The sequence below is a fragment of the Protobothrops mucrosquamatus genome, unplaced genomic scaffold (genome assembly GCF_001527695.2).
Source record: "Protobothrops mucrosquamatus isolate PMUCROS unplaced genomic scaffold, P.Mucros_1.0 scaffold8417, whole genome shotgun sequence".
Classification (NCBI taxonomy): Eukaryota; Metazoa; Chordata; class Lepidosauria; order Squamata; family Viperidae; genus Protobothrops; species Protobothrops mucrosquamatus.
The window spans coordinates 1-12,103 of record NW_015394212.1 but is presented as its reverse complement, the minus strand read 5'-3'; the positions used below and the strand labels follow the sequence as shown (position 1 = coordinate 12,103).

At 38.3% G+C, this 12,103-nt stretch overlaps 1 protein-coding gene across 1 annotated transcript; it reads right to left on the bottom strand.

Moving 5' to 3' along the window:
- Window positions 1–1,225: 1,225 nt before the first annotated feature.
- Window positions 1,226–8,357, bottom strand: LOC107300779 (signal recognition particle receptor subunit beta-like). The gene is made up of 7 exons (XM_015830071.1): window positions 8,172–8,357; window positions 5,134–5,228; window positions 4,862–4,939; window positions 4,608–4,690; window positions 4,096–4,232; window positions 3,434–3,488; window positions 1,226–2,120 (listed from the first exon to the last, which is right to left on the bottom strand). Exons 1-7 carry the CDS (start codon window positions 8,305–8,307, stop codon window positions 1,904–1,906), a joined length of 801 nt encoding a protein of 266 aa, XP_015685557.1. The 5' UTR covers window positions 8,308–8,357; the 3' UTR covers window positions 1,226–1,903.
- Between the last annotated feature and the right edge of the window lie 3,746 nt (window positions 8,358–12,103).

The window sequence follows — 12,103 nt, the reverse complement described above, 5'->3', positions numbered from 1 at the left end:
TAAAATAACACATCTTTTAACCATATAAAATTTTGTAGCAAGAGTCGTAAGCTTTCACAAGCAAAAATAACCATGTTTAAAATGCACTCTGAAACAATACATTCACATATTCTATTTAAAGAAAATGTGCCTGGGAAAATCAGAAGTATGTTAGGCAAATATCTTTATTGATAGACATAAATAATAATGTAAAACTTGTGAGTCTCTACAACTTTGCAGCTTGTTCAAGGACAATGTGGGACATGGGTCTCATGGCAAGCAAAGTACTCATGATTTCTTTACCACTTTTATTTTGGATTTGGCAAAAAGCTTATGAAATAAAAGTAAAGTTCAAAGCAAGAGAACACAACTCCATTCTTAAACTCAAACATAGTTTAGAGGCATGACCCTGATGTTCTACTTGCAAGCCACCCATAGTTTAGAGGCATGACCCTGCTGTTCTACTTGCAAGCCACCCAATGCACAAAAAGCTATTTCTAAGTCTATACTTCGAAGCAAATCATGACGCTATTAATACTGAGCAGATTTTTGTAGGATATACATAAATCTTAGGGCCCAATTCATATAATTTAAGAAAACTATTTTAATAGAACTTAGTCTTTAGTAACAGGTACAGGTCAGAGGAGAGGTATACTAAGCATTCAAAACAAAATTAAATGAGTTTTCTGTGTATGTATCACTTTTTTTTAAAGACAACACTTTTGGGAAATGCAACTAATCTAGAAAAAGTATTAAGTCCAGCTTGTGACAGACTAAAAAAAATTCTAAGTTACTTATTTCTGCTGTAAAAAAGTATGGCATACAAAATACACTATTAAACAAGAATATCACTGAGAACAACTACATCTTGTTTGATAGAGAACCACAGATATGCAGTTCTAATGGTTACTCCTTCTCTTAAACACTGAACATTCTATAGGACAAACATCTTCCAAGAGCTAATGGAATGACACATCTTAAAGCACGAATGGAAGTTTTTAATCTATTAAAATGTAACATGCTCAGAAGGGAGCATGTTACATTTTAGTAGATTTACAATCTTGGCACTCTCTTTCCATGAAGATGCTATATAATTTAACATTTGCTAAGAAGTTAGTAATTCAACTAAATGTGTATCACACAAACAATAGGGGACTGTCTATCAGAAGCACACTTTAAATACTGTAATAAAAACATCACATCACAAGGAAGGAAGGAAGAAAGAAAGGAAGGAAAGAAGGAAGGAAGGAAGGATTTTCTAAACTTGTGTACCAATTATTCAGTCAATTTTTAGAAGCAAAACAACACATATCAAGTGATAGGATGGCCACACTGCTAGGCATTGCACAGAATATTGGAAGTAGTCACCTATTCCTTTTTATGTTACATTACTATAGTTACAACACTAAATTCTACTCATGCCAGAGTCCTATAAAATTTTCTAGAAAATGAAGGAATAACAAGTTGACATGGATCACAAACATTTCATATGAGGTGACTATTGGAAGGAAAGCAGAAGCAAAGGAATTTGAATCTAGGAATATCTAGAAATGTTCCTTTTCATCTTGTGACTTTTGTGTAACAAGGATTCTCCTTTTTAAAGGGTCTTTTCCTAAAATAGAGTAGGAAAATTATCTGCAACAATGAGAATGGGAAGCTAAAAAGGAGCTACACTTTTCTAGGCTATATTTAAAGAACAAGGATACTTCAAACGGTGCCTTTCTGTGAACAATGAATAGAAAGCAAAAACTGAATGTCCTCACCACTGCTACAGTTCCAAATGTGCATCTTTTTCCTAGCCAAACTGCTATTTAAAACTCAAGTTCTTGCTCTATTAAATTGCATGTCTCATTACAATTCCTACTTTTTCCAGGGGATGTTCTTTTCCACCTTCCTCTCTACCTCTCCTTTTAAAAACTCAAGCTCAAGCAATTTTTGCTAGCCATTTTTCTAAGTCATTAATGTCAGAACTACCCTCCTCTCCTTTGTTTCCTCTGGCACTACACTCAATAAATTCGACTTTCATGGGCATCTGAGAGAAGTCAAACTCCTTTCCCTTCTTCCCAAGCTGAATGACAGATCCCGAGCTTGAACTATCCATGGTACTTGGGGCAGCAGAGAGAGTCACTCGTAAGGTATTGCTGTAAAAAAAGGAGAAAAGGTTTAGACGAAGAGAATGGATCTGCATAAAATAAAATATTGGCATTGTTGACAGGCTGCACAATCTTTAGAGAGAAATATGTATGAAACTAGCTAATATGGGTAGGATCACAACTTCTCCAGGACCAAACTATTATCTTTTATTGTTTTTTTTCCCTTCAAAACAACTTTTACTTCAATTTTTGTATTTATTATTTTCATGTTTTGTTGGCTATACTGTTTTTAAGACTGCTTCCTTGTAAGTCATTCTGAGCTGCCCAAGAAAAAGCATGGCACAGAAATAAATAAATCAGATGAATGATCCAAGTTTGGAAAAATGACCTAACTATTAGATCATAGATATTTGTAGCCAAAACACACAGAAATCTGGCAATAGCCAATCATAATTAAATTAAATGTAAGTTTCAATAATTGGTCAAGAGTTTTAATTCTTTAAATGTGCTTTAGGACAGGAAAAGTGGAGAAAAGGAGAATAAAATTATATTTTCCTCTCAGCAACATCTTTGCAACATGTTGTCAGTTCAGGTGATTATCACAAATAAGATTATAATGATTCAAGGGTTAGCTTTAATGGGTAACTTAAAGTTCAACAAAGGAAAACACTTTTTTGTGCTACATCTCAGAAATTTAATTTGAAAACACAAAACAAATTATGGCAATACTTTTAAGTGTTCCTTATTTTAATGGATGGAAGAGACTCAGGTATATGTGTGAGAAAACAAAGTAACCACTGCTATTTGACAATGTGAACTATATAGTATAAATAAAACTATAATTTTCCGTTCAGGTTATAAAAGAAATACAATTTTGTAAAATTGGATATTTTAGCGACTAAATATAGGAACTCAGTCACACCCTCTCAGGAAGGAGACAATGGCAAACCACTTCCAAAATCTTGTCAAGAAAACTGTGGGGACTCGTTCAGGAGGTCTCCAGGAGTCAACAAAAAATCAGTGGTGAGGGAGGGAGGGAGGACCCCAACTGAGATACTAAATCAAGAATCATTTGAATAATTTTTGAAAGCAATGTTTAAAAAATATGCTCCATCTATAGACTTGATTAAATTAATATGTATGTTGCTATTTAAAACTCTAGCTGATCTCATGCATCAGAACAGTTTGGAAATTCTACAGGCAAAATTGGTTTTATTTTTCATTGCTCAATGTTACTTTCCACTGTGCCTTAACAACAACATGAAAACAATTTTAAAAATTCATCACTACTGGGCAGTAACCTTGCACCTAAAGAAAAGTGCATGAAGGTGACCCCTGATAAGCTGATCCTTTGAACTTACAGCTCTCTTTCCAGTTGCTGCTGTATGAGCTTAGAAGATTTTGCCATTGTAACATCTATGGAAGGGAATAAGGAAAAAAAACATATTAATACTGTGCTATAGATAACAATGGCTTGATACATTTGAAGGAACTTTCTAAAAGTTAATGACACTGCTAGGCCTCTGAACTCTAGGGGATGCATTCCAAAGAAACTGGAAGGTATTTAGAGAAGGCTTAATCTGAGTTGTCATCAGACAAGCTCACCAAGGCAAATCTAATTGCATGAAATGAGGAAAGTCACACAATTATATCCAGACACAGTCATCACTCAGTTCTTAAAAAAGGGCAGTTACTAAACCCTGAATTCACCCCTGCAACACAGTGGTTTAGTACCAGGTTGTTGATATCCATCCAGATGTATAAATAATAGCTATATTTGTATCTGGCCAATTGGCTGAGTTCATAAACCGCCATTAAAATAAACCATGATTTCCCATCATAATCCAAATTTCAGAAATAGATAATAGCTGTAAATTAGTTTACCAGGATTGACAGAAACCAGTTTCCAAATGTGCACTTATTCTATACCTTATGAAAGGCATGGCAAAATACTAATCAGCAGAAACATTTTAAATTATATCTAAAATGAAGGCCATCTTATTTCAGAGATGACAGGCATTACCTTGTTTGTTGCAGGCTATTAAGAGGGGAGGTGCATTTTTCAGAATTGTGTTGTCAGTCAGGAGCTGGTACAGAAATTCTGCCACATCTTTCATCTCCCGTTGGAAAGCTACACTATCCACAACAAACACAATTGCCCTATACAAAAAAAAATGCAGTGCGGTGATATTAACTTATGTTATCCTTCAAGTGGTATATCAGCAAAACAAACCCTCCCCCCCCCCACACACACACAATACAAGACTGCTTGTAATCAGCACTTTTTCCTTCTAAGAATAAGTTTTGATACTGTCAAAATTTGGTATCTTAATGTGAATTGTTTTGTTTTGACATTCTCCTCTTCTCCAATTAGCAAGACAAAAAAGTTTAGGAAAAGAGGGAGAGATGAACAAAATCCAACAAATGAGATGCACATATTTCATCAGATCCTTCTATTTATTTGCAGCAATCCGATAAGTCTATACATCGGTAATGTCTTGAAAATACTAATAGAGCCATTCTTTTGAAACTTACCTAGCTGCAGCCTTGAACCTATCCAGGAACTGAAGCCGCAAGCTCTCATGGCCAGGAAGGTCAATTAAAGTCACATTCCTATTCTACAGGAGAAGCAATAAATAATTTATCATGGAGCAATTTTAGGCAGTATTTTGCTTAGGCTTATGTATTTTTATTGCTTTCTACCATTATTTGAGTTTATTTCAAATGAATAACAATCCTTTCATACATGTATACCTATATACCACAATATGTAATATTTCCATCCTTACCTTGTCATTTTTTACTCTGTACAAGGCAGAACTATCAGTTATGGAAGTCTGAGTATTTCGGAAATTTTCTGTTAAGAGCTATGGAAATCAAAAGAAAGGAGACAAAATTAAATATTCTCAGTAAAATTACCGATCTAATGCTTTCAAAAGCTTCAAAAGCAAGAAGAAGTTAAAAGTGTTTAACTTTAATCTTCCAATAACATGGAAAAAAATCACAGCAAAATATTAGTCTAAAAGATAGTCTAAAAGAATTATGAAAGAAACTTCCATACCCTAACAAATAGAAGAGTTTTTCCTGAGTCACACAGACCAGCCAGAAGCACTGCTGTCCGACTGCTCTTTCTTGCTTGGAAAATTTTCCAAATTACTGAAAAAGACAAACAATCCACTGATTAACTAAGCTATATGAATAAATATTGCTATCCATGAAAATATTTTGATTCATGCAATGTCTAAAACTAAAGCTACTTCAACGTATATACACAGAGTATAAGTTGTCATTTTTAAGTAATGTGCGATTTCTTTTCAAACTTATAACTTTTCTCTGTGTTATAAACAGTTGATTTGACAGAATAACCAGGCAATTCACAACATTTATTTCCTGTAAAATTCACTTTTTTCCACTTTCTATATACTAGCCAGATTAGAAACATAAGAACACCAAATCAGAAATACATGCATATCAAACAAGTATATTTATTTAAAAACAAGTCTTAGTCATTTATCTTTTATAAATATAAGCCCCAGGGAGGTTTACAAAAGTCTATACTGAATAATGATTTCATTCAAAACAAAGATAAGAATATTTTTAAGATATATATTACTGCAGATATACAGTAATGCTTAAAAGTTTGTGAGTTCTTTTGAATATTCAAAGTTTCTGCATAAATGTGATCTAAAATGTTATGTGTTCTCCATACATCCTAAAACTAGATAAAGTGAACACAATTAACCAAATTAATAGAAAACATTATACTTGTTCATTTATTTGAGGAAAATGACCCAGAGCTAAAATGTGGCTAAAATATGTAAACCTCGAGTCTAGAATTATTAATTCATTTGAAGGGAAAATTAGAGCCAGGTGTTTCAATCAATGTAAAGTGCAAGTATGGGACGTCCTGCTTTATTTAAAAAAAACAGAATTCTGGGTATTCACTATCAATATCTGATCTTCTCAACATAGGAACATGGAGGTGTGTTGTAGCTTGAATAAAGGACTTTTCTAAGGTCCTCCAAAAAACAGTTGTTGCTGCTCACTGGTCTTCAAAACATTTCAAAACTATAACCAAAGAATTCTGATCCCACCAGTTCACTGTCAGGCAGATAGTGTACAAATGAAAGCAATTGAACACTATTATTGCCCTCCCCTGGAATGGTCAACCAACCAGATCACATCAAAAGCAATATGTGTAATGCTCTGGGAGGTCTTAAAGAACGCCAGGATAACATCTAAAGAACTAAAGCCTTTCTTGTATTGATGAATGTCACTTTTTATGAGAATATTGAACAGCAGTGATGTGTATGACAGGGCTGCAAGGAGACCTACTCTCAAAAAAGAACACTACTGCCCATCCGCAATTTGCAAAAGACCAGATGGGTCAGTTGGAAAGATATTGAAAGCATGTTCTATGAATGGATGAGTCCAAATTAAAACTTTCTGGCTTGACTGAAAAGCATTAGTTCAACAAAATGCAAACACTGCATTCCTGTATAAGAACCTTATTCTGTGAAACAGGGTGGTGGCAGCATCATGGTTTGGACTACTTTGCTGCCCATAGACCAGGACAGATTGTCATCATTGATGGAGGTATGAATTCTGAATAGTATGAACATATTCTACAGCAAAATGTCAGGGTATCTGTTCTTGAACTGAAGTTGAAGATAAAATGCTTGTGCAGAGTTAGGGTTAAGATTAGGAATGCGGGAAGACACCAACCCCAAACACAACTCAAATTACCAAAGAATGGTTAAAGCAAAGAAAATTAAATATTCTGGAATGACCAAGTCAAAGTCCTGATCTTCATCCTATAGAAATATTGTGGAAGTGGGAAGTTCATGCAAGAAGGTCCATCATCATCCCTGCGTTGAAGCTGTTCTGTTAAGAAGGAATGAGCTAAAATTCCTCCAAATCAGTGTGCAGGACTGCTCAACATTTCGTTGCAGTTATTGACACCCAAAAGACTGTTAAGGTTCATATATGGCATACTTTTGCCACACAAAGATATGTAGCTTTGGATCATTTTCCTCAATAAATAAATAAATACAAATATGTTTTTGACTCATTTAACAGGATTTTCTTTATCTAGTTTCTAGTGGAGAACAGATCACAGTTTAGATCATGCCTATGTAGAAATAGTGAACATTCAAAAAGATTACAAACTTTTAAATACCACTGTAGTAGGATACCAGTTCATTTAAAATATTAAACTCAATGATAAATATACTACTTTGCCAGAATTACAAATTACAATTATCTTGTCAGAAATCACAAGCCTTTTGTCAATTAAATTTGCCTACTTCTCACTTTCTAAATTTGCCTAAAAGCTCTCTTTCTCCTGCATTTTCATTACTAAATACTATAAAATCCTCACAACAAAGTCCAAAGCAATTTTCACCAGCCTGTTGCTAGATGTGTTGTATCACAATACTTATTTTCCCAGCCACTTTATCTTGACAGCAGAAGACTGTTTGGAGTCAATTGCCAGAATAGAAAAACAACAGAAAAAATAAGATTGACAAGGAATACAGCTTTTGCAAAAAAAAAAAAAAAAATCCCCCAAATCAGACCATTAATTGCAGTCTTCAGTTAAAAGAAGAAAGAAAATACAGAAGTTCAAATTTAATACATTTGGAAGCAATCTACTACTTCTCCTTCCAGACATTCCCCAAACACGGCAAGATGTTTCTCTACAATCTAGGGGTATTTCTTAATATACCCAGTTTTTCCTCTTCATCTCTACGGCAAGACCCACTGATGAACCTCACAAAAGCCCCACTGCCACCTATCTTCAAATCATCATGCTGTGTACGCCAGTCTTGCAATTGTGCTATAAAGCAGTGTTTCTCAACCTTGACAATTTTAAGGCATGTGGACTTCAACTCCCAGAATTCCACAGCCAGCATTGCTGGCTGTGGAATTCTGGGAGTTGAAGTCCACATGCCTTAAAATTGTCAAGGTTGAGAAACACTGCTATAAAGGGACAGAGCGATGAAACGCTCCGGCTCACTTTCCATTCCCCCGCTTTCTGCGCCGCTCCAAAGCAACTGCCGAGCAGGGCCAGAGGGCTGCACAGGGCGCGCTGAAACTCACCCAGAACTAAGACGACGAACACGGCCACCGCCACCGAGATCAAAAGCCGGACCTGCGCCAAGTCCTGTGCCGGCAGGGGCGCATCTTGGGGAGGGGGAAACCCCTCGCGCTGGGGCGTCACTTTCACCCCGTTCATGCTGAGCCGCTCACCACGCGTGACAGCTTAATACGTATCATGTAGCGACGTTTCCTGCTCTGCAAGCGTCATCTTCCGGTTTCTACAGCAGGTGGCTGACTCGTCTTCACGTAAGGAAGGAAAAAAAGAGATATAATTACATTGGACTACAGCTCCCAGAATTCCTAGCGAAGAAACTTAGCGATACCCACGTGACGAAGGTGGTTCTAAATCTGAAGCATCAATTTCTGGTAGGGAAAAAAAAAAAAGCATCAGAATTTTGTAACATTATACCCAAAACCAGATCCTGCGAATCCCCTGGACTGCAAGGCGATCAAACCGGTCAGTCCTAGAGGAGATCAACCCTGACTGCTCTTTAGAAGGCCAGATCCTGAAGTTGAAACTCAAGTACTTTGGCCACCTAATGAGAAGGAAGGACTCACTGGAGAAGAGCCTAATGCTGGGAAAGATTGAGGGCAATAGAAGAAGGGGACGACAGAGAATGGGGTGGCTGGATGGAGTCACTGAAGCAGTAGGCATGAGCTTAAATCAGGGGTGTCAAACTCGTGATGTCATGTGATGTCGTGCAATGTATCGGGCTGGTTTTGCCATTGCTGGCAATGGGTTGGGTGCGGCTTCAGTATGATGAAACCGGCCCGCGGGCTGGCAGTTTAACACCCCTGGCTTAAATGGACTCCAGAAGATGGTAGAGGAAAGGAAGGCCTGGAGGAACGTTGTCCATGGGGTTGCGATGGGTCGGACATGGCTTCGCAGCTAAGGACAACAACCAGATTTAAACATTCGAAGATGACTTTCTTAGTCCATTTCATTTGACATAGAGAGTATTGGCAGATGTATAAAAGCTATAGAAGATGAAATAGGGAGCCTTTAAAAAAGCTGTGTTACTGCAATTGATCAATGTCCACGCAATGATGATCTTGATCGTGACTCTTGAAAAACCGGGATGAGAATAATATTTCTGCTCCGTCAGTCATCTTGTGCTCCAATGACAGAAGCTGACAGAATTGGTTATTAGATTTTGTTTCAACCACAATAATGGGAGAGAGTTTTTAATAAATTCAGAACAAACTGTGTGGTGTAAATCCCATATTATATTGCTACTTCTGTAATGGCAGCATGTCTATTGAACCTTAATTGAGTAATAATTTTATTTAAATAATCAAAGTGCTCTGAAGTGGTGACTTTGGGGTTCTTTAGAGCTCTTTATCTAGTTTGATACTTTTTTAAAAAATGGTGAGGGGGAAAACATGACAATATTTATCTAAAATGTATTGACTACAGTGTTTTTCCAATATGCCATAACCTATGCAATATGCAAATATTAAAGGTAGAGTACTAATCTTACATGTTCTTTAATTTTTTTATATACAGCTTAATGAAGAAATCTGAGGAAATCCCAAAGCTTATTCAGGGTTTTATGACATCTAAACTCTTAATAAAACATTTCCCATTTCTGGATTTTCTTGGGTGAAAGCGGTTCCTGTTTAACATGCAAACAAATTTAGATTCTAATCTGAGTTTGACTTCCAAGGAAGTGGATAGGGTTCTCTATGCCAGGGCTTTCCAACCTTTTCACCCATTGTACCACTTTTAGGATATGGCAATATCCGAGTACCACCAGTTGCCTAGCAAGGTGTCAAAAACTTGATGACCCCCCCAAAAGGAAAAAAGTGATAAAGTACAGGTAGTCCTTGACTTACAACAGTTCGCTTAGTGACTGTTTGAAGTTACCATGGCACTGAAAAAAGTGCCCCCCAAGCCACAGCTGAGCAAGACACCTGCCTGCCCACCCAGTGGCACTCTTCCTCCTGTCTGAGGTTTTCATTGTTCTGAGCATTTCTGTTGAGGATTGGCATTGGGGGTGGGGTGGGTGTTTGGCTTTTATTACTCCTCCCCGTCTGCTGGGTGGCTGCAGCAGGTTTTGGTCACTTCACATGACCCTGGGACACTGTGACCTGGAGAGGCTGCAACATTCCAACTGATCGGCACTTCTGGGCTCAGCAGAAGCACCAGGATCAGCGCCGAGCTCCAGCTGGAGCCTGGCGCTGATCCTGGCACTTCCACTGAGCCCTGACAGCCCCGAAGAAGTGCTGATCCTGGCGCTTCCGCTGAACCCTGACAGCCCTGCAGCTCCAGCCATCTCTCGCTCAGGTTTGTGCAGTGCTGCCACCGGTTCAGCTCATTCCCCTCCCCTGCTACCACTTTTCTAGGATGGTCGCGTACCACCTGCCTGGTGCCAATGTACCACAGGTGGTACCCGTACCACTGGTTGAAAAGCCCTGCTCTATGCTGTCAGCTTTTCAACCTGTTTATGGGATCAGGGCTTCTCCTGGATTGTAAAAGTGGCCAGGGAGGCAGTTTGCTGTTGGGGGCCAGTAATAGTGTTGACCTCACCGAAGGAGGAAGTGGTACCGTTGGCCGGGCATAGCCTTGAAATCAAATGTCAGTTTTTTTAGCATCTCCAAGTTATTTCTTCCTCAGCAGCTTTTTGAAAAAGTGCCAATGCAAGTTAAACAAGCTCTGCTCTTCGACCTTAATTATCTGAATAGTACCATGGGCTGACTTTCACTAATGCTTGAAATTGACAAGACCTAAATTAGCTACATACTGATGGCTTTTGCCTTCTAACTGCCTTGCAGAGCAGGCTAGGCAAACAGCCAGGACTACCAATGTGTATCTGTTTACTCATAATCTGTTCCTCTCTAATGAAAGTAAATATTGTGTGAGTGTGTCACCCATCCACCCCATTTCCCTCCTTTCCAATTGTCCTTATTCTCTTTTGCCTGTTCAGATATCTGGTAACGTTCGGTGCACCCCCTCCTCAAAAAGCTGTCCTTAAATCCAATAGTTTTCAACAATTACCAACCAGTTTCCAATTATCCCTTTTTGGGAAAGTTTGTTGAGCCGATAAGTCAGTTTGCAGCTAATGAGAACCCTGGAGGAAAGGGACTATCTAGACCAGGGGTAGTCAACCTTGGCTCTTTTATGACTCGTGGACTTCAACTCCCAGAATTCCTGAGCCAGCTAAGCTAAGCTGGCTCAGGAATTCTGGGAATTGAAGTCCACGAGTCATGAAAGAGCCAAGGTTGACTACCCCTGATCTAGACCCATTTCAGTCAGGTTTTAGCCTGGGATTTAGTACTGAGACAGCCTTGGTCACATTTGTCAGTGACCTGTGGTAGAGCTAGGATGGTAATGGCACATCCATCCTTGTGCTCATTGATCACACAGCAACTTTCGATACCATTGACCACAGTATCCATCTGGGCCAGCTCCATAGGTTGCAAATTGGGGTGCTGTTTTACAATTCTCTCTTTTTTTCCAGAACCAGTCTAGTCAGTGTTGGTTGAGATAGAGAGATCACTCCTTAGGCCCCTCCTGTGGGTACCAAAGGGTTTTTCTCTCTCCTGCCTCCTTGTCAACATCTACATGAAGCTTCTGGGTGAAGTCATCTTCCAGTTTGGGATTCAATGTAATTAGTATGCTTATGATACTCAATTATATTTTTCATTCAAAGTTGATATGCAGTTGGAATGAAGTCGTTTTGAACTTGCAGTTCCTGCTTGTAGAACAGGTGTTCGGCTATGGCCAGAAAGGCCTTTACACAACTCCATTTAGTGCCCCAGTTGCACCTTTTCCGAAACTAAACAGACCTTTACACAATAATTTATGTCCTAGTTACTTTGCAGCTTGACTACTGCAATGTGCTCTACATAGAGCTGCTCTTGAAGACTACCCAGAAGCTTCAACTGGTCCTGAATGCTGTGGCATAAATAGTGATGGGCATGCCCTGGTA

Bases quoted from the DNA above. Each gene is read 5' to 3' on its own strand.
- LOC107300779 (XM_015830071.1), bottom strand. From the start codon at position 8,307: ATGAACGGGGTGAAAGTGACGCCCCAGCGCGAGGGGTTTCCCCCTCCC. The intron at 5,229-8,171 runs GTGAGTTTCAGC...TGTCTTTTTCAG, and splicing joins GTTCGTCGTCTTAGTTCTGG to TAATTTGGAAAATTTTCCAA. The intron at 2,121-3,433 runs GTAAGTTCAAAG...CTTTTTTTACAG, and splicing joins CAGCAACTGGAAAGAGAGCT to CAATACCTTACGAGTGACTC.